Here is an 18,572-nt window from a genome sequence, read left to right as displayed (position 1 = left end):
GTGCACACTTAGAACCAGGAGTGTGCAATTTTATTATGAACATTTGCAAGTTATTTACACCATGTCTTTTACATTCACACTCCTAATATGTCCTGGTTCTTATGGCTGTTTGGAAATGCTTCTTAGTTCTGTTGCCCCATTGATAAAGTTACAGATCAAATTGCACCTATTGGTCTTCACTACTTGACATGTACATGTAAGTTAGGAGGAACATTGATTTATGCTTTATATGCAGTTTTATTACTGAAGTAACTCAGAAGTGAGAATGTTTGGAGATGTCTACTTTAGAGTTTATTTTGCTCCATCTTTGCTGATTTTTTTTTTGTTCTTTTTTGATCAAAGCTACTGCAGAAATTTGTGTAGGAACTGAGACAGATTCCTGTCATACAAACAAAGTGCTGTAAAAACTCAGAGGTCTGGTAGCATATGTAGAGAGAGAAGCAGAGTTAATGGTTTGAGTCCAGTGACCCTTGAAGTCCAATCAATTGATCCACTTTGAGGGACCATAATATGTGAAGAATTAAAATGCAATTTCTATGGTTTGTGCAAGAAGTGCCTTCCATGACCTGCAGAATTACTTGCCATAGCAAAAAAAAAGAGGTTTAATGTAAGACAAATGTTTATTTCATATTGGCAACACAGTTGCAGCTTGTCAAAAGTCTGCCACAGTATGAGTACACAGTTAACATACATCCTACAATACTACTTCAGAGGCCAAAACTAAAATTAATCAAATTTCCTAAGCCTAGAAATTTGCTCCAAATCAGTTATACATCCTTGTATGTGGAAGTTGTGCAATGCTGAACTTCTGTCATCGTTATGATTGAACAGAAGTTCTAGGCCAGGAATACAGTTAGACAATTGCTTAAGTTCTGGGTTTCCACTGTAGGAAAAATATTAGAGGCATAGAAAGAGTGCAGCAACAATTGACCAAACTGATGAAAAAACCAAAAGATCTACAGACTCTGGAAATGAGAAACAAAGACAGAAATTGCTGGAAAAACTCAACATGTCTGGCAGCAACTGCAGAGAGCAAGCAGAATTAACACTTTGTTTTGTTGCAACAGAGTGATTTAACATAAAATTCCATGTAAAAATGATCACATTTACAGGAGTTGGGCTTATAAAATTCTCAAACAAAGGAAATCACTTTCTGCTAAAATATGGATGATGCTAATTATTTGTGTCAATACTGCATAAAATTTAGGTGAATGGTAGGGACATTACCAGTATGGCACAAGAACCCACAGTGTTCATAAAGTTAGAGTCATTCAGCACGGAACAGAACCTTTGGCTCAACTCACCCATACTGACCACATTTCCTGAATGAGTCCAGTTTACTGCATCTGGTCCATATTCCTTTAAATCTTACATACCCATGTACCTGTTCAAATGTTGTTTAAATGTTGTAATTGTACTTTCATCTACCACTTCCTCGAGCAATTTGTTTTATATACACCCCACCCTCTGTGTGAAAAAGTGCCTCTCAGAACCCTTTTAAATCTTTGCCCTCTCACCTTAAACCTATGCCCTATAGGTTTGGATTGCACTATTTTGGGGAAAAAGTCTTTAGCCATTCACCTAATCTATGCCCCTCATTACTTTACGAACCTCTATAAGGTCATCCTTCAGCCTCCAGGAAAAAAAGTTCCAAGCCTGTCCAGCCTCTCTTCACTCAAACCCTTCAGTCTCAGTAACATCTTTGTAAATCTTTTTTGCACCCTTTCCAGTTTAATAACATCCTTCCCAATGTAGGGCAACCAATATTCTATGCAGTACTCCAAATGTAGACTGACCAATGCAGTAGCAGAAACATGACATCCCAGCTGCTATACTCAGTGCTCTGACTGATGAAGCCAAGCATGCCAAATGCCTTCTTCACCACCCTGGAAGAAAGACAAGGCTGCAGATGCTGGAGAGTCAGAGTTGAAAAATGTGGCATTGGAACAGCACAGCATGTTAGGCAGTATCCAAATCTCCTGCTTCTCAGATGCTGCCTGATGTGCTGTGCTTTTCCAGCGCCACACATATCGACTCTTCTTCACCACCCTATCCACCTGTGACACCACTTTCAAGGAACTATGTACCTGCACCCCAAGATCACTCTTTGGTAACACTCCCCGTTACCCTACCATTAACTAAGTAAGTCCTGTCCTGTTTTGTCTTATCAAAATGCAACACCTTGCACTTATCTAAATTAAACTCCAGCTGTAATTCCTCAGTCCCCTGATCCTGTTGTATTCTTAGTGAAAATGCCATCTGTCAATTTGCCTCACTCCTGATATGCATTGAACAGCATGAAGTAGCTGTACTAACCAGTCACAATCTTGTCCCTTTCATTCCAAATATGCTTTTAACCATGTGTGGTAAGTGTTAATTAATACCAGGCAAACTCTGGCAATAAAGAATATTTTACAAGTGCTTTTTAAAATTCTTTTGTGGGATGTGGGTATGTGGCTGGCCAGCATTTATTGCTCATTCCTAGTTGGCCTTCAGAAAGTGGTGGTGAGCTACCTTCTTGGATGACTGCAGTCCACTTGCTGTGGCTTGACCCACAATGCCTTTAGGGAGGAAATTCCAGGATTTTGACCTAGTGACAGAGAAAGTATGGCAGTATATTTTCAAGTCAGGATGGTGAGTGACTTGAAGGTGGTAGTGTTTCCATGTATATGCTGTTCTTGTCCTAGGTGAAAGTGGACATGGGTTTGGAAAGTGCTGTCTGAGGATCTTTGGTGAATTTCTGCAGTGCGTTTTCAGGTTTTAATTATTAGGGATTTAAGTGTAAATGTTTTAACTTTGTTTTTTTGGTTCTCTTTCTGTATTTGATTTGATATTGAATTTATTTACTCCAGCTTACACTGGGGTGGCACAGTGGCCAGCACTGCTGCCTCAAAGTACCAGGGACCTGGGTTCAATTCCTGCCTAGGGCGACTGTCTGTGTGGAGTTTGTACATTCTTCCTGTGTCTGTGCAGGTTTCTTCCCACAATCCAAAGATGTGCAGGCCAGGTGAATTGGCTATGATAAATTGCCCATAGTGTTAGGGAATGGGTCTGGTTGGATTACTCTTTGGACTTGTTAGGCCGAAGGGCCTGTTTCCATACAATAGGGAATTGATTCTAATCACTTCCTTCTCTCTCCTTATGTTGTTTAATTCGTATCTGATTCTTTAAGCAGAGGTGGCACAGTGGCTCAGTGGTTAGCATTGTTGTCTCACAGCACCAGGGATCTGGGTTTGATTCCAGTCTTGGGCGACTGTTTGTGTGGAGTTTGCACACTCTCCCTGTGTCTGCATGGGTTTTGTGAGAAACAAAGCTCACACACTTCAATAATTTCAGTCCGAGACAAGATCTGAATCAATAGTGTCATTTATTTTACACTTGCAAGTGGGTGTGATGTCCCGTGTCTAAGAGGCAGAAGACATACACACACTAGGTTCAATTCATACATAATATTTATATGATTTAATGTCCATTGTTTTACATTGCTCCCTCCCCTGCTTACATCATCCACTTCCCTAAGACCGGCCTCCATTACCCCTGTTTGCCTCTTGCCTTATCTGGCCTTGTCTGTGATAAAATGCTTATTTCTGGTCTCACAAGGCTGTTTGACCTTACCCTGTTATAGGTCATTGTTAGGCATATCCCTTCTTCATCATTATCTACCCCCTTCATCTGTGCCTTTCCCGAGGCCGTTCTGATCCCTATGACCCTTTTAATTGGGGTTTGTTCCTGTGTTTTCATAAAAGTGGGAAGCAGATGTTTATACCTACTGTTTGTACAGGCGTATCTAGCTTAACTTCATCCTCTCACAACATCTTATCTATTTGCCCACCGTGCCTACTATTGTTCATTGGCACATTTCATTCTGACATACAATTTCAGCTAATACAAAAACAATTCTACATTTCCTCTACATCGTTTCCATTCTTGTTGACTCAGCTCTTGACTAAAACAATTACCCACTGGTGTGAGTTCACCTCCTTTGTAAAATGGAATTGCAGAAGTAACACTAATCCACCGATATCCCACAGTTTCCTCCCAGAATCCAAAGAATTGCAGGATAGGTGAATTGACCATACTAAATTTCCCATAGTGTTCGGTGCATTTGTCAGAGGGAAGTGGGTCTGGATGGATTACTCTTCGGAGAGTCGGTGTGGACTTGTTGGGCCGAAGAGCCTGTTTCCACACTGTCGGGAATCTAATCTAATTAACCGGTGCTTGTCCTGTTCATACCCAGTTTCCCTTCACTGCAACATTATTACCTCATAATTTCAGCAATTTGCCATTTAAATGATTTTTAAAAAGATAAATGTAAAATCGCAAGACAAATTAATTATTAGATGTCTTATCTCAACAAATTAAACGGTGCAGTATTTCCTTTTTAACAAAGAAATTTAACGTTTTTTTTGCAAGTTTTTAGTACACTTTGCAGTGCTATGTGACTTCACCCCTGAATGACCTGGCTCTTATTTTAAGATTGTACTTTGCACCAGAGGAGGTCGTTTCTTTCTAACTGTCCTACCAACTCCTTTAATAGCCTTAAGTATTTCAATTAGATCATCCAGTAGGTTACTTCTTTCGCTGTCTTGTCAAACATTTTTCATGTAACGAACATGCAAAAATCAGATTTCTCTTTACTGTATATGGTTTGAGAAATACAGGACAAAAAATGACCCGAGGTATGTGACGTCTTAACATCATGACTCGTTTGTGCAAAACATGTATCCTCATATTACTTCTAAAACTTGTAACGAATACACTGAAATTTTGGTTTTTACAGATGCACATTTTCATTTTATTCAGTTCAGTGGGCCGTAGAGTCTGGAAAATTTAAATGAAGTAAGGATACTAAAAGTAAACTAGTGAGATTTTTTTTAAAGATACAATCTTTGTAGCCACTAGGCGGCTCCTTTACGTAAATTGAGATTGGGTTGTAATTTACAAACACGAAGTTGTTGAAATCGAGCAAATTGAGAGAAAAGAATACGTTTTGACACACGGAGAAATGCATTTATCTCAGATTCTGAATGTTAGACTTTGCAAAATGTTCTGAATCCTAACATTTGAAAGGAAAGAATAATCATGAATAGTGAATAATTGGCATAGCTTGTATATTTACATTAATTATCTATAGTATTATTTCATATGCATAAAATAATATTCATGTAGTAATTCTTACAGACAGGATTGTGTGAGTGGCTTCTCGAAATGACCGATTGAAATTGACTGGTTTGATAGAGTACACGTGCCTCCTGCAAGCTCCTGCCTCGAAGTTTAATTGGGCTTGAATCTGATCCCTGGCGTTCGGATGAAAGTACACTCGGCATCGCTTCATCATGTTGCCGAAATGTTTCTCTTTTTTAGTCACCGTTCTTTTGTTTTTCGCACCTCTCTGTTCGTCTTGCCCGAGTCGCTGCCTCTGCTTTCGGACCACGGTGCGGTGCATGCATTTAATGCTAGAAAACGTCCCCGAAGTTTCTACACAGACAACTATTTTGTAAGTAGCCTACTATACTCCATAAGCCATTTGATTTCGGATCAGCGGCAGATCCAGGATTTTGTGGATCAACTGAGATATATCTTTAGAAAGAGCTTGAATTTAGACTATTTTTTGCCTCACAGTTTGGATTCGTCTACTTGTACGAGTTAACAAAACTTGACCGTGGGACGACTCGCACTTATCGTAGTTTGCGAAGAGGAGACGTGTTTCCCTTTTGACGAACAAAAATGCAATAAGCCAAAAGAATTACTTACCAAACGGAGTACTTTACCTTAATACTGTCTGTATTCAAGTACGGAGTACTGCATATAGTTTAGCGTCCAGAAGGTTAAAAGGATGGTTAACCATGAATGGTTACTTTAGCAATATTGGAAGTATTGAAAGCATTTATTTTCTGGAAAATTTGTTTCGAATCCTTTTTTCTCCAAACGATGATTGCCAGATATCTTTGATCAAAGTTTCCCTTCCATTGATTTGAGGTTTACTGGACATGCACTGTTCCCTCCCCCTCTATGGGTTGAGGGATGTATCAAACAGAATGTTATTTGTGTTGGGAAATTGCTGCAATCACTGGTCAGTTAACATGCCCAGAACCTTAATTACAAGAGAAGGTTAATGGCTGAATAAGGAACAGTGGTACATATTTATGTTTCTTAGCTACAGATTGTACGTTTCTGGGGTTCATATATGATTTGTGTCATGAAGTGTGCTCCTAAAAGGTCGCAATAAGAAAATACATTTTCATTAATTTTAAACATTTTATTATTGATGATGATCTGAAAATAAGTGGTTAAGACTAGAAATGTCTCTTGATTCTTGCTTGTGTTTAACACCCAATCAGCTTTGTTTCTTTGGCTAGCAGGAACCACAGGTTAGCTTCATTTAACAAAATATGATACCAGGGCAGTGAGTAACATGTTATTGTGTGCCTTTTGTTTGAAATTGTATGTGATATACCATGTACTCAGTTTTCCAATTAGCACATGGGGAATTCAAGTTTAAAATATCTAATTTCATACTTGTTTTTGAGAGAAAGTTATCGAAAGATAAATAAATTGTACCAGTAGATTTTAGGTTATCATACTTAATATTATTACATCTGCCTGAAAGCAGTAACAAAAATTGACTGTCCCTGTAGTACTCTTTGACTTTGATCCTGTGCTTGTGACGATAATTTAATGTGGTAATGAAGTCCTTGGTGAGTGCCTTACTACAGCACAATCCATATTGGATAAGAGCAAACTGCAAAAAACGCTCAAGAGCGAGGGCTTGGATGTATTCCAGCATCTTTGATATCCAAGTCAGATCAAAGGGAGGTTAAAAAAGAAACATCACAATTAATTAGAGCCCTAGATTTAAAAAAAAATCAGACACAATTTTTCAAAATCTGATAAACTGTCTGTATTACCAAGGCAAAGCAAAACATCAGAGGTCTGATCACAGGATATGACCTGGGGCAAGCATTGGAGAGCTTTTATTTGTAAATAGAACTGACTAAGAATAGACAACTGGCAATTGTTATTCATTAATTTCTTCACAATGCTTCAAATACTTCATGAATGATCTATAATGACAGCAGAAAATCTTACTGAGCTTTCAATATTGATATTGAGAATATTGATATAACTACATATTTATTTTAATGGTATGGAAGTAGAGCTAGCTAAAATGAACTAAGGTCTATAGAGATGCAGTGGTAAACATTTAGGAGATATTTCAGAATATGAAGAACATAACATTTCATTGAATGAAAAGTTTTATGGTGTTTGACTAAAAAGGTTGGGAAGTGGATTGAAGGGGGGCTTGCGGGTTGTCATATTCCCTTGCATTTGCTCCCCTTCTTCTAGATGAAGTCATCAGGGGTTTAGAAAGTGTTGTCTAAGGCGTCTTGGTGAATTTCTGCAGTTCATCTTGTAGATAGTTGCACTGCTGCAACTGAGCATTGGTGATGAAGAGAGTGAATATTTATGGATGTGGTGCCAATCAAGAAGGCTGCTTTGATTGGATGGTGTCTAGCTTGTTGTGTGTCTTTTGGAGCTGTACTCATCCAGGCAAGTGGGGAACAGCCCATTACATTCCTGACTTGTACCTTGCAGAGGTTTACAGGATTTGGGGATCAGAAGAGGAGTTATTTGCTTTAAATTTCCCAGCTCTTGTAGTCACAGTACTTATATGACTAAAATAAAAGCAAGTTACTGCAGATGCTGGAATCTGAAACCAAAAGAGAAGGAGAAAATGCTGGAAAATCTCAGCAGGTCTGGCAACATCTATAAGGAGACAAAAGAGCTGACATTTCGAGTCTAACTGACCCTTTGTCAAAGCTTTACAAAGGGTCAGTTCGACTCAAAACGTCAGTTCTTTTATCTCCTTAGAGATGCTGCCAGACCTGCTGAGATTTTCCAGCATTTTCTCTTTTGGGTACTTATGACTAGTCCAGTTGGGTTTCTTCGAGGTAAAAACAATGACTGCAGATGCTGGAAAACAGATTCTGGATTAGTGGTGCTGGAAGAGCACAGCAGTTCAGGCAGCATCCAAGGAGCTTCGAAATCGATGTTTCGGGCAAAAGCCCTTAATCAGGAATAAAGGCAGTGAGCCTGAAGCGTGGAGAGATAAGCTAGGGGAGGGTGGGGAGAAAGTAGCATAGAGTACAATGGGTGAGTAGGGGAGGGGATGAAGGTGATAGGTCAGGGAGGAGAGGGTGGAGTGGATAGATGGAAAAGGAGATAGGCAGGTAGGACAAGTCCGGACAAGTCATGGGGACAGTGCTGAGCTGGAAGTTTGGAACTAGGGTGAGGTGGGGGAAGGGGAAATAAGGAAACTGTTGAAGTCCACATTGATGCCCTGGGGTTGAAGTATTCCGAGGCGGAAAATGAGGCGTTCTTCCTCCAGGCATCTGGTGGTGAGGGAGCGGCGGTGAAGGAGACCCAGGACCTCCATGTCCTCGGCAGAGTGGGAGGGGGAGTTGAAATGTTGTGCCACGGGGCGGGTGTCCCGGAGATGTTCCCTAAAGTGCTCTGCAAGGAGGTGCCCAGTCTCCCTAATGTAGAGGAGACCGCATCGGGAGCAACGGATACAATAAATGATATTAGTGGATGTGCAAGTAAAACTTTGATGGATGTGGGAGGCTCCTTTAGGGCCTTGGATAGAGGTGAGGAAGGAGGTGTGGGTGCAGGTTTTACAGTTCCTGCGGTGGCAGGGGAAAGTGCCAGGATGGAAGGGTGGGTTGTAGGGGGGTGTGGACCTGACCAGGTAGTCACGGAGGGAATGGTCTTTGCGGAAGGCGGAAAGGGGTGGGGTGGGAAATATATTCCTGGTGGTGGGGTCTGTTTGAAGGTGGCGGAAATGTCAGCGGATTATTTGGTTTATGCGAAGGTTGGTAGGGTAGAAGGTGAGCACCAGGGGCGTTCTGTCCTTGTTACGGTTGGAGGGGTGGGGTCTGAGGGCGGAGGTGCCGGATGTGGACGAGATGCATTGGAGGGCATCTTTAACCACGTGGGAAGGGAAATTGCGGTCCCTAAAGAAGGAGGCCATCTGGTGTGTTCTGTAGTGGAACTGGTCCTTCTGGGAGCAGATACGGTGGAGGCAGAGGAATTAGGAATCTGGGATGGCATTTTTGCAAGAGGTAGGGTGGGAAGAGTAGTAATCCAGGGCCTCCAAGCCCTCTGTTTTTTCCTCTCCAGACGTCCCCAACAGTACCCTTCCACTGACACACTCATTCGTTTGGCCGAACTGGGCCTCACCCTTAACAATTTCTCCTTTGAATCCTCCCACTTCCTCCAGACCAAAGGAGTAGTCATGTATGGAGCACACGTATGGGCCCCAGCTATGCCTGTCTCTTTGTTGGCTATGTAGAGCATTTGATCTTCCATAATTACACCAGCACCACTCTCCACCTTTTCCTCCGCTACATTGATGACTGCATTGGCGCCACCTCGTGCTCCCGCGAGGAAGTTGAGCAATTCATCAACTTCACCAACACATTCCACCCTGACCTTAAATTTACCTGGACCATCTCTGACACCTCCCTACCCTTCCTGGACCTCTCCATCTCCATTAATGACGACCGACTTGACACTGACATTGTTTACAAACCCACTGACTCTCACAGCTACCTGGATTACACCTCTTCCCTCCCTACCTCTTGCAAAAATGCCATCCCGTATTCCCAATTCCTCCGCCTCCGTCGTATCTGCTCCCAGGAGGACCAGTTCCACCACAGAACACACCAGATGGTCTCCTTCTTTAGAGACTGCAATTTCCCTTCCCACGTGGTTAAAGATGCCCTCCAACGCATCTCGTCCACTTCCCGCACCTCTGGCCTCAGACCCCACCCCTCCAACCATAACAAGGACAGAACGCCCCTGGTGCTCACCTTCCACCCTACCAACCTTCGCATAAACCAAATAATCCGCTGACATTTCCGCCACCTTCAAACAGACCCCACCACCAGGAATATATTTCCCACCCCACCCCTTTCCGCCTTCCGCAAAGACCATTCCCTCCGTGACTACCTGGTCAGGTCCACACCCCCCTACAACCCACCCTCCCATCCTGGCACTTTCCCCTGCCACCCCAGGAACTGTAAAACCTGCGCCCACACCACCTCCCTCACCTCCATCCAAGGCCCTAAAGGAGCCTTCCACATCCATCAAAGTTTTACTTGCACATCCACTAATATCATTTATTGTATCCGTTGCTCCCGATGCGGTCTCCTCTACATTAGGGAGACTGGGCACCTCCTAGCAGAGCGCTTTAGGGAACATCTCCGGGACACCCGCACCAATCAACCACACCGCCCTGTGGCCCAACATTTCAACAACTCCTCCCACTCTGCTGAGGACTTGGAGGTCCTGGGTTCCTTCACCGCCGCTCCCTCACCACCAGGCGCCTGGAGGAAGAACGCCTCATCTTCTGCCTCAGAATACTTCAACCCCAGGGCATCAATGTGGACTTCAACAGTTTCTTCATTTCCTCTTCCCCCACCTCACCCTAGTTCCAAACTTCCAGCTCAGCACTGTCCCCATGACTTGTCCGGACTTGTCCTACCTGCCTATCTCCTTTTCCATCTATCCACTCCACCCTCTCCTCCCTGACCTATCACCTTCATCCCCTCCCCTACTCACCCATTGTACTCTATGCTACTTTCTCCCCACCCTCCTCTAGCTTATCTCTCCACGCTTCAGGCTCACTGCCTTTATTCCTGATGAATGGCTTTTGCCCGAAATCTCGATTTCAAAGCTCCTTGGATGCTGCCTCAACTGCTGTGCTCTTCCAGCACCACTAATCCAGTTAGGTTTCTTGCCCAGGGAAGGATGTCATTTCATGTTTGAGCTCTGAGCAGTGGTAGGGTCTGGAAGTATATTTACATGTTGAAATGAGCTTGAAATGAATAATTCAAAGCTTTAGAAAAATATAGAGTGGAAGATAGAAGAAGAGTTGGGCTGTTGCCTGGCACCAAAGTTCCCTAAAACACAGGGACAACAACAGTTTTCCATTTAGAAAGTGTGAGCCATTGAGAAGGTCAGCGAGTGTGCAGATTTCTTTCTTGCGGTCATTCGGGAAGAGAAATGCATTTAACTGCAGCAATGAAGTTTAGCAGTCTCCTGAACAAATCAGTAGAAAAACACCATCCTGATTGTTTAATGTTGGTAAGAGAGAGTTCCAGAAATAAGATTGTGGAAAAGGAGTAGAAGGAATTCGTAATGAGAGATAAGTCAGCTGTGTTTGCAACTTGTTTTAAGGGTTTGATTAAATAAAATAGAGCAAGTGAATGAAGTATCTTGCAGGAAAGAAGGCAAGCAGAGCCATGCAAACTGAACCAGGAACTTTAAAATGTAAACAAGGTGGCCATTTCAATGCAGTTTTAATCTCTGGAAGGTAGTTCAGCATAAAAGGATTGAACCTTTATTTCTGATATTTGTAAGAAGACAGTTTCAACAATTTCTTGTACAATATAAAATAGTCTTTTTTTTGTATGTGATAACATTGATTTTGTTTGTTATAAATACATTGACAGCCTTTTATGAATATGATTCTGGTTAATCCAAGATGGAGGACGGGAAGACTTTCTGGCTGTAAGAGCTGGGTTTTTTTAGGTGTTGGAGGTGATTTCCTTGAATTCCAGGAGCAGCAATTACTGTTTTATATGCTGTTGCATTATTTTGGAACTTTGGAAAAAAAAGTCAAAACAACAGCAGTTTTAAAAGGGAGAAGAGCAGACAAAGGAAGCACATGGTGAGGACAGTGCAGGAGAGAGAGAGAGAACCTGCATAGTTACCGCCTTGGTGTTTGAATTTGTGTATCACTGGACATCGGAGTGCATCTGGGAAAATGAACAAACAGTGACATTCACAACTAATCTTGGAGGAACTGTTGGGCGAAGTTCACAGCACAGAATCAGATAAGTTAATTGTTGTTTTAAGTCTGTCTAAGAGAAAGGCTGCGGTAGTGAGTGTAGTGTATTCTTTCTTGATTATATATTTTTGGAGATAAGTCTCTTGATTAAACTTAAAATATAAGCCGTAGCTATTAATTTAACCTGGGGCAGTGTTTGTAGAGGAATAAGACGATGTTATTTTCTGGGTCTGTAGATTGTGAAGGAGCAAAAGTGGCCTTTGCAGTGATATGTACTTCTTGTCAGATGTGGGAGTTTAAAGAGAGTTTCAGGGTTACTGCAGATTATATCTGCCATAAATGCTGTTAGATGCAATTCTTATCAGATCGAGTGGATTGATTGGAGAGACCGATAGAAGCGATGAGGAATTTGCAACAGCAACAGTATGTGATGGATGGCAGTTATAGGAAGGGGGGAAGTCTCAGATACAGTCACATAGATGGGTTAACTCCAGGAAGGGTGAGAGAGGTCGGCATCTAGGGCAGGAGTCTTTTGTGGATATACCCATTTTAAACAGGTATGCTGTTTTGGAAAATGTAGGGGGTGATGGATTCTCAGGGGAACGTAACACGAACAGCCAAGTTTCTGGTATTGAGACTGGCTCTAATGCAACGAGGGGTATGTCGGCTTTCAAGAGATTAATTGTGTTAGAGGATTCTGTAGTCAGAGGTACAGACAGACGTTTCTGTGGCCAGCAAAGAAAAAGCAGAATGGTGTGTTGTTACCCTGGTGCCAGGATCAAGGATGTTTCAGAGAGGGTGCAGAATGTTCTCAAGGGGGAGAGGGGCCTGCAGGAGGTCATTGTCCACATTGGAGCCAATGACATAGGAAGGGAAAAGGTTGAGATTCTGAAGGGAGATTACAGAGAGTTAGGCAGAAATTTAAAAAGGAGGTCCTTAAGGGTAGTAATATCTGGATTACTCCCACTGCTATGGGCTAGTGAGGGCAGGAATAGGAGGATAGAGCAGATGAATGCATGGCTGAGGAGCTGGTGTATGGGAGAAGGATTCACACTTTTGAATCATTGGAATCTCTTTTGGGGTAGAAGTGACCTGTACAAGAAGGACGGATTGCATCTAAATTGGAAGGGGACTAATATACTGACAGGGAAGTTTGCTAGAACTGCTTGGGAGGATTTAAACTAGTAAGGTGGGATGGGAGGGTGACCCAGGGAGAGAGTGAGGAAAGAGATCGATCTGAAATGGGTACAGCTGAGAAGAGACGTGAGTCAAACAGTCAGAGCAGGCAGGGACAAGATAGGACTAATAAATTTAAACTGCATTCATTTCAATGCAAGGGGCCTAACAGGGAAGGCAGAAGAACTCAGGACATGGTTGGGAACATGGGACTGGGATATCATAGCAATTACGGAAACATGGCTCAAGGATGGGCAGGACTGGCAGCTTCATGCTCCAGGATACAAATGCTACAGGAAGGATAGAAAGGGAGGCAAGAGAGGAGTGGGAGTGGCATTTTTAATAAGGGATAGCATTACAGCCATGCTGAGGGAGGATATTCCCAGAAGTGCATCGAAGGAATTTATTTGGGTGTAACTGAGAAATAAGAAAGGGACGATCCCCTTATTGGGATTGTATTATAGACCCCCCCCCCCCCCCCCCCCCCCCAATAGTCAGAGGGAAATTGAGAAACAAACTTGTAGGGAGATGTCAGCTATCTGTAAGAATAATAGGGTATTTATGGTAGGGGATTTTAACTTTCCTATATCAACTGGGACTGCCCTAGTGTTAAAGGTTTAGATGGAATTTCTTAAGGTGGGCAAGTTGTTGGAGGGAATCCTGAGGGACAGGATGTACATGTATTTGGAAAGGCAAGGACTGATTCAGGATAGTCAACATGGCTTAGCGTGTGGGAAATCATGTCTCACAAACTTGATTGAGTTTTTTGAAGAAGTAACAAAGAAGATTGATGAGGGCAGAGCAGTAGATGTGATCTATATGGACTTCAGTAAGGCGTTCGACAAGGTTCCCCATGGGAGACTGTTTAGCAAGGTTAGAGCTCAAGGAATACAGGCAGAACTGGCCATTTGGATACAGAACTGGCTCAAAGGTAGAAGATAGCGGGTGGTGGAGGGTTGTGACCAGTGGGGTGCCACAAGGATCGGTGTTGGGCCCTTTACTTTTTGTTATTTACATAAATGATTTGGATGTGAGCATAAGAGGTACAGTTAGTAAGTTTGCAGATGGCACCAAAATTGTTGTGCTTGTTTTCAAATCTCCCCATGGCCTGTAACCTGCCTCCTTGTCTCTGTAATGTCCTATAGTCTTTAAATCTCCAAGATATGTGTCCTTCTAATTCTGGCCTCTTGAGCAATCTTGACTTTACAATTGGTGGTTATACCTTCAATTATCAAAACCATAACCTCTGGAATTAATTCTCTCACACTTTCTATCTCTTTACTATTTTTTCATCCTCCCCCAAAACCTTTTTGACCTAGTATTTCTGCAGCATACCTCGATTCTTTATAAGTTATCAGTGATATCTAGATACAAATTGTTGAAAGGTTTCATTTTGTTTGGCGAACTTATAAATTTTGATAATTCCATCCAAAACCTAATATAAGGTTGAGCTCTGATATCCTGATAAATTAAGATGCTATAACATCTTTGTCACTTCATAGAAATTGGTATTCCATAGTATGCACTGGTGCTGTGATACTTTGAATATTAGGAAGCCTTGTTTAGCATATATCTCAGTGGATTTGCAATTTGTTGCATTCTCTATGCAGTGATAATTTTGTGGTGATGGGATTTCACAAGGTTTTTTTTCAAACTCAAATCACCATGTCAAATATTAAACAATAGGACTGTCATTTGTGCTTGCAGGGTGGCGTGCTTGTACGCACTGGAAAAACATGGATGAACAGTAACACAGGGCCCAGTTCTTTGCCGACAGTCATTCTGTAGTTCTATTCTAGGGCAATGTCTTGGCCACTGAGTTGACCTCCCTGATTTAACATTTAAGCAACGTTTGGCAATTGATTTGTCAGTTGTTATCTATCTTGAGGCAATACCTCCAAGGCATGGCTCGATGGTTAACATTGCTGCCTCAGTGCCAGGGACCTGTGTTCAATCCCACCCTTGGGTGACTGTCTCTTTTTTTGGTTTTGCTATGCCTGACAAAGTTCTCCTGAATGTGTAATAAGAATTCTGTACCTCTTCACCTTGCAGATTTCTTCTCTTCTGGTTAATATTAAGGTGGTAGTTGAAATCCCCTTGCATTACCCCTTTTGTTTCTGTACTTTTTAGCAATTCATCTAAACATTTGTTCTTCCATCTCCCTCAATCAGCATCACGATCACCATTTTGGTTTTTGTTTCTCAGTCCAATGTTTAGGACCTCTATTTGTTGAGCATTCAAATGTATTGTTCCTCCTTGCAACTGTGATCTTTTTACTCAACCATTATTGTGATCTTTTTCTATAAGGCCCTCTTTATCCTGTCTCAAAATCCTGTAACCAGGAAGGTTGAGCAGCCATTGTCTTTTCAGCCACATGTTTTGGTAATGGTAATGTCATGAACTTATCAAGCTTATTCATGAGACTCCTTGTTTTGAAGTAGAAACTGCTAACCATTGTAAAACTGACTTGGTTTTGTTTTTGTCCAGTTATACTGTAAAGCATCTTGGCATGTCTGATTCCTGTAAAGGTGCTGCGTGAGTACAAGTTACTATCTGTCTACCTCAGTGTCGAGGAGACTAGATATTAACTCACTACCAGAAGATCTAAAAGGTTCATCAAATCAATGTTGCATGTGGATCACATGAGAGAGAAATGACAAACATTAAGGAAAAGCTGTATTTCTAAACAATCATTCTTTTTGTCAGGGTCAGTTTTGCTGAATTACTAATTACTTATCAGGTCAGGGGGCAGTCTAACTTTGATCTTGCTATACAAGTCAATGTTGAGACTTTGCCACCAAAATATGTAAAGCAACATTTGCAGCTCATTGAAGTCTTTTGTGTTGATGCTAGGCAAGGTGAAATCTCACTGCAGGTGATTGTTAATCTTCTTAAAAAGAAAATGAATGATCAAACTACCCCAACTTACCTTTGTTTTTGTCTGCAAGCTAGTGTGAAATTGGAATCATTAAGTAGAGATTGTAGTTTAAGATTTGAGTTTTGAGAGCTGTTAAGAAATAATACAATGAAATATACTCTGCCTTTGGCTTGCGTTTTTACTCAGCTTAGGAATGTTTGGTGCAAATGCTAAACCATGAGTCTTTCAGTTGAAATAATTTTGAACGGCAAAGGGTACATTTTTATTTTAAATGGATCAGTGCCAGTTTAAAATTATGCAGATGGTACATCTATGTCTTGGTTTTTTTTTAAGTGGAAGTATGTTCAGCCTCTCAAATTGATCTCTCACGTTAAGTATGAATTATAAATTTTTACAGAAACTTGTACACCAACATGCTCATTTTTTTTTATTCTTTGCGCCTGAAAAAGTTTAAAGTATCATGAATATAATTAACTGGATGGTAACAGTTATGATTGCCCTTTTGGAAGGCAATTCAAGCTCAGGAAAGGATACATTGAAAATTCGCTCGAACATGGAGTGAGAGAGTCAGAGATGTACAGCATGGAAATAGTTCCTTCGGTCCAACTTGTCCATGATGACCAGATATCTTAACCTAATCTAGTCTAATTTGCCAGCACTTGGCTCATATCCCTCTAAACCCTTCCTAGTCATGTTCCCATCCAGATGCCTTTTAGATGTTGTAATTGCACCAGCCTCTACCACTTCCTCTGGCAGCTCATTCCATGCACGTACCATCCTCTGTGTGAAAAAGTTGCCCTTTGGGTCTCTTCTTCTATCTTTCCCCTCTTGTCCCAAACCTATGCCATCTAGTTCTAGATTCCCCCACCCCAGGGAAAATACCTTGTCTGTTTATCCTATCTAGGCCCCTCATGATTTTATAAACGTCCTATAAGATCACCCCTCAGCCTCCGATGCTCCAGGGAAAACAGCCCCAACCTATTCAGCCTCTTCCTCTACTCAAATCTTCCAACCCTGGCAATGTACGTGTAAATCTTTTCTGGACCCTTCATGTTCACAATGTCCTTCCCATAGGAAGGAGACCAGAATTGCATGCAATATTCCAAAAGTGGCATAACCAATGTCTTGTACAGCCACAACAGGACCTCCCAGTTCCTATACTCAATGCTCCGACCAATAAAGGAAAGCATACCAAACACCACCTTCGCTGTCATATCTACCTGCGGTTCAAGGAACTATGAACCAAGGTTCATTAACACTCCCTAGGACCTTACCATTAAGTGTATAAGTTCTCTTCTGATTTGCTTTTCCAAAATGCAACACCTCGCATTTATTTAATTTAATTTAAACTCCATCTGCTACTCCTTAGCCCATGTGATCAAAGTGCTGTTGTACCCTGAGGTAACCTTCTTTGCTGTCCACTACTCCTCCAATTTTGGTGTCGTCTGCAAACTTACTAATCATACTGCCTACGTTCACATCCAAACCATTCATATGAATAATGAAAAGCAGTGGACCCAGCATTGATCCTTGTGGCACTCCACTGGTCACAGACCTCCAGTCTGAAAAGCAACCCCCCACCACCACCCACTGTCTTCTAACTTTTGAACCAGTTCTGTATCCAAACGGCTAGTTCTCCCTGTATTCCATGTGATCTAATCTTGCTAACCAGTCTACCATGAGGAACCTTGTCGAACGCCTTACTGAAGTCCATATGGATCACGTCTACTGCTTTACCCTGTCAATCCTCTGCTACTTCAAAATGGTAAGGAAATGGAGGTTACAGAGATAAAGAGAGTTATTTTTAAAGTCTATGCCTCACTGGATTAGCAGAATTAAGAGCAGGATGTTTAATAAAGGCCTTCAAAAAGGAGAACGTTTGAAGAGTAAATGGTGAAAGAATGTTTCCACTGATTGATTGGTTAATTGGCAACATGGATATCAACTCAAAATGAACACTAAAAGAACGTAGAGAAAAGTTGGGAGACATTTCATACAAAGTGTTGCTTCATCACAAATAATTACTGAGCTGAAGGCTGTTAAAGTATATTAAGAAAATCGAATAAATATTTTAATAGGAAGGATAAGAAAGTGGAGGAAAATTGAATTGAGGTAGATAGTTCCAGTTGAACTAACACTTGCTTTACTTCCTATGATTAAAATGGATACTTAACTGCTCTGAAATGTCAAATTATGAAAAGTTGGTAAAATGATTGAGATATTTCTGCATGAATTATTTTTCATCTATAATTTAAAGCTTTGCCAGATTTCTTTTGCACATTGTTTAATAAATGTTCAGCATTTTAGATTTTATTTACATAACTTTCCAATCCTGTTTTAATCACTACTTTGTAGCTAAATTGTATAATCTCTCCTTCGAACCACAGTCACTCTTTCTATATTTTTATACTTAATACACGATCTATCCTTTTTAATTATTTCACCTTCCCTTCAGTGGTTTAAAAGGGAGATTGTGTTTTTCAAACAGGAAGTCAGCAAACCTCCAGGAATTCGCAAGCAAGTCATTGTTTGGCAAGCAAATAAATCGTTACTGAATGTAATAAAGGTACATAATCCTTTATCCAAAACTCTCGAGGCCAGCTCGTTTTCAGATTTTGGAATTTTTCAGATTTTGGGAAAAGGGACGGTTTCATGATGAAATTT

General features: G+C 41.4%; 1 protein-coding gene across 2 annotated transcripts in view; it reads left to right on the top strand.

The window, feature by feature from the left end:
- Positions 1-4,981: 4,981 nt before the first annotated feature.
- LOC140463064 (peroxidasin-like) overlaps positions 4,982-18,572 on the top strand; it is a 200,236-nt gene continuing 186,645 nt past the window's right edge. The window contains exon 1 of one of the 2 annotated variants that reach the window (XM_072556721.1): positions 4,982-5,497. In XM_072556721.1, the coding sequence (XP_072412822.1) occupies positions 5,337-5,497 (161 nt within the window). In that variant the 5' untranslated portion in view covers positions 4,982-5,336. Of the gene's footprint in view, positions 5,498-11,630; positions 11,735-18,572 lie in introns of those variants that run through there. The other variant, XM_072556722.1, reaches the window with a different exon arrangement.

The sequence above is a fragment of the Chiloscyllium punctatum genome, chromosome 37 (genome assembly GCF_047496795.1).
Source record: "Chiloscyllium punctatum isolate Juve2018m chromosome 37, sChiPun1.3, whole genome shotgun sequence".
Classification (NCBI taxonomy): domain Eukaryota; kingdom Metazoa; phylum Chordata; class Chondrichthyes; order Orectolobiformes; family Hemiscylliidae; genus Chiloscyllium; species Chiloscyllium punctatum.
Note: the sequence above shows the minus strand (reverse complement) of the source record. Positions and strands in the feature narration are given on the sequence as shown.